We start from the raw sequence: 3,570 nt of genomic DNA on the forward strand, positions 1-3,570 counted from the left end.
TCGGCGGCCCTGGGGTCGCGGGTCACTAAGACCCCCCTCCCCTCTCCATCCCTCCCTCCGGCACAGGCCTCGGGCACAGCCGCGCTCGGCGGGCGGACGCCGACCAGGGCGCGCCCAGCCCCGGGACTGGAAAAGAGCGCATGCTCCGGGCCGGCTCTCAGGTTCCCGCCCCCTCTTCCTAGCGCACTGGAGCAGCCGCCAGATTTCCCCCCTCCCGAGCCTCCCCTCCGCGCTGGGGAGGGGCGGGGCGGGGCAGGGCAGAGCAGGCCTCTGAAGTGCTGCCGCCCGAGCGGGGGAGAACGCGGGGGCTAACGCGGCGGCACTACCGCCCCCTCCTCCCGCCGCGCACCTCCCGCCCGTCACCAACTTTTATTTCCCAGCGTCTGCCGGGTTCCCAGGGTCCGGAGCGCACGCGCGGCACTCTGGGAGTTGTAGTTCCTGGAGGTCGCTGGCTGGGAGCAGAACAATGGGAGGAGTCTGAGGCGAGGACCACACCTCCTGGAGGCAGGCCCCACTGACTTTCCGGGTCCTGGTCGGAAGGGGGCGGGGGGGTGTCCGGGACCCCCGTAGTCTGCGCTCGCGCGCCCTAGCGCCCGGCGGAAGGAGCGGGGGCGTCTGGACTACATTTCCCAGAAGCAGACCCTCCCGCGCCCCGACCCTCCGGGCGTGCAACGCCGGGCTCAGTGCTCCGCCAGGTGCGGCTTTGAGAGCGACGGCCGGGCCGGCCCCGGACTCCCGCTCCCGTGGTGCCTCGCGCGCGGCCGGCCCAGCCCCCGGCTCCCGCCGGCCCCGCGGCGGCGCTGGTTGTTGTCGAGAGCCGCCGAGCGGCCGGCGAGCCGCCCCGCTTCGCCCCTCCTCCCCTCCCCTCCCCCCGGCCCTGCGCACGGGCCGCCCCTCCCCCCGCCTCCCCGCTCCTCTCACGGTGCCAAGATGGCGGCGGCGGCGGGCGGCGGCAGTTGCCCCGGGCCTGGCTCCGCGCGGGGCCGCTTCCCGGGCCGGCCGCGGGGTTCGGGCGGGGGCGGGGGCCGCGGCGGACGCGGCAGCGGGGCCGAAAGAGTGCGGGTAACCCTGCGGCGCGGTGGCGCGGTGGGGCCCGGCGGGGCCGAACCCGGAGAGGACACGGCCCTACTCCGCTTGCTGGGATTCCGTCGGGGCCTGCGCCGGCTCCGCCGCCTGTGGGCCGGCCCGCGGGTTCATCGAGGCCGGGGCCGGGGCCGGGGCCGTGGCTGGGGCTCGGGCCGAGGCTGCGTGCCGGAGGAGGAAAGCAGTGACGGGGACACGGACGAGGAGGTGAGGCGGGGGTCGGCGCGTCCCCCGGCGGCGGGCGGGGCGGAGCCCGAAGGGGGCTTGCGGGGCTCCGGCTTACCTCGAAGGGTGGCGTGGGAAAGTGGGGGGGGTATCGTCAGGGCCCGGACTCCCCCCCCTTCTCCTGCGGAAAGGAGCCCCAGGTTAGCGGCGTGGAAGGAGACGACCAGCTGCACCGATCTCTGGCCTCTGAGAGTAGACGGAGGAGCCCCTTGGCTGCAGCCGGGCAGGCATACTCCCGGGCAAGCATGCCCCAAAGTGTCCCGAGCTGATCCTTCTCAGAAGCAAAGCCAGGGCGGGAGAGGTGGGGCTGGGGCGGCCATAGGGGACTGTGTGCAAGACCCGCACTGGTTGACAGCAAGTAGCAGTAGCTGCAGAAGCAGCGGCTGCAGCGTGGCTTTTTCACCTGTAGGCTGCTCCCTGCTTGGGCCTCATAACCTCTGACACATCCCCCCCAGTGCCTCAGCTCCTCCTCGGCTCTATGGTAGAGTGGTTAGAGGGGCTTCCTGGGGTAATCGGGGCTAAAGGGACACCACCCAAGGCAGAGTCTTGAGACTGGCCGAAGGGATCTGAGTTCAGATCAGGAGATAATTCCTTGGCCATTACGGAAAGGCAAGGAGGTGTGGATGTGTTGCTTAGATATGATGACCTGAAGGTTCAGAGTGGACTCCATCTGATAAACCATTGATTTCCCCCCCCACACTCACATCCATACACATGCATACATACTCACTCCGGTGTCCTCATGCCCATTTTCCTGCAGGAAACAATGTCTGAAAGGGTGCGATTGGACATCCCACTTTTTGAGTTGGGCTCTGCCCTCTTTGTAGGGAGACCCCACTGTGTGTTTCTTCTGGCCTGGGAGCCACTGCTTAGTAGCCTGGCACTTAGAGATAGGACTTCAGAAAATGCTTTGTGCCACTGTCCCTGGGGAGAAGGCCCTAGTTTTTTTGTTTTGTTTTAAATCTCCCTTCAAACCTTTCAGTGAGCTTAATTCTCTTATAAACGAGCAGGGGTGCATTTAAGGGGAAGCTGGGGGATAGTTCCTCCAGACCAGAGTCCCCCACTGGAACCAAGGCCTGGGCACTGACTGCTGTTTCTCCCCCTCCACCCTTGGTCCCCTAAATCAGGAGTTTCAGGGTTTTCATTCAGATGAAGATGTGGCCCCCAGTTCCCTGCGCTCTGCGCTCCGATCCCAGCGAGGTGAGTGATGGGGGAAACTGGACCTCTAGCTTTACAGGGATGTTGTTCTTGCCCTTTGTGTCAGCGCTCCCCTGTTCGCCTGGTCCCCCCCAGTTACTGAGCGTGCCTTGTGTTCAAAGTCCAGGCAAGGCTGGGTGGTGGGGAAAAAAAAACAGAGACCCCCTTCTTGGCTCTGCAGGGCCAGCTTGACCCATCTCCCCACACCTATTCTCCTTTTTAGGTCGAGCCCCCCGAGGTCGGGGCCGAAAGCATAAGACGACCCCCCTTCCTCCTCCTCGCCTAGCAGATGTGACTCCTATCCCCCCAAAGACCCCTGCTCGGAAACGGGGTGAGGAGGGCACAGAACGGATGGTGCAGGCACTGACTGAACTTCTCCGGCGGGCCCAGGCACCCCCAGTCCCCCGGAACCGGGCATGTGAACCCTCAACCCCCCGTCGGTCTCGGGGACGACCCCCAGGACGGCCAGCAGGCCCCTGCCGGAAGAAGCAGCAAGCAGTAGTGGTAGCAGAAGCGGCTGTGACAATCCCTAAGCCCGAGCCCCCACCTCCTATGGTTCCAGTAAAACACCGAACTGGCAGCTGGAAGTGCAAGGAGGGACCTGGTCCAGGACCTGGCACTCCCAGGCATGGAGGACAGCCTGGGAGAGGAGGCCGTGGAGGCAGGGGCAGAGGCCGAGGCGGGCTTCCCCTCATGATCAAGTTTGTTTCAAAGGCCAAAAAGGTGAAGATGGGACAGTTGTCCTTGGGATTCGAATCAGGTCAGGGTCAAGGTCAACATGGGGAAAGCTGGCAGGATACACCCCAGAGAAGAGTTAAATCTGGACAGGAAGGGGGTCCTTGTTGGAAGAAGCAGGAGCAGAACCTGGAGGAGGAAGGAGAGGAGAAGAAAAAAGAAGCAGAGGGAGACAAAGAGCTGGCAGAGGAGAAGGAAGAGACAGCTATGGTAGAGGAAGAGGTGATGCTGGCCAAGGAAAAGGAAGAGGCGAAGCCATTGTCACCGCCCCTGACTCCTCCAGCTCCTGTACCTCCTCCTCCTCCTCCTCCTCCTCCTCCTCCTCCTCCT

The 3,570-nt window shown here is 64.9% G+C and overlaps 1 protein-coding gene across 1 annotated transcript in view; it reads left to right on the forward strand.

Annotated features, from left to right (window-relative positions):
* The first annotated feature begins 930 nt into the window (after positions 1-930).
* The window catches only part of Kmt2b (lysine (K)-specific methyltransferase 2B), an 18,321-nt gene continuing 15,681 nt past the window's right edge, over positions 931-3,570 (forward strand). Inside the window, exons 1-3 of the mRNA XM_013026282.1 lie at positions 931-1,290; positions 2,436-2,508; positions 2,729-3,565. Coding sequence (XP_012881736.1) covers positions 931-1,290; positions 2,436-2,508; positions 2,729-3,565 — 1,270 coding nt within the window. The remainder of the gene's footprint in view (positions 1,291-2,435; positions 2,509-2,728; positions 3,566-3,570) is intronic.

The sequence above is a fragment of the Dipodomys ordii genome, unplaced genomic scaffold, assembly GCF_000151885.1.
Source record: "Dipodomys ordii isolate 6190 unplaced genomic scaffold, Dord_2.0 Scaffold92, whole genome shotgun sequence".
NCBI lineage: Eukaryota > Metazoa > Chordata > Mammalia > Rodentia > Heteromyidae > Dipodomys > Dipodomys ordii.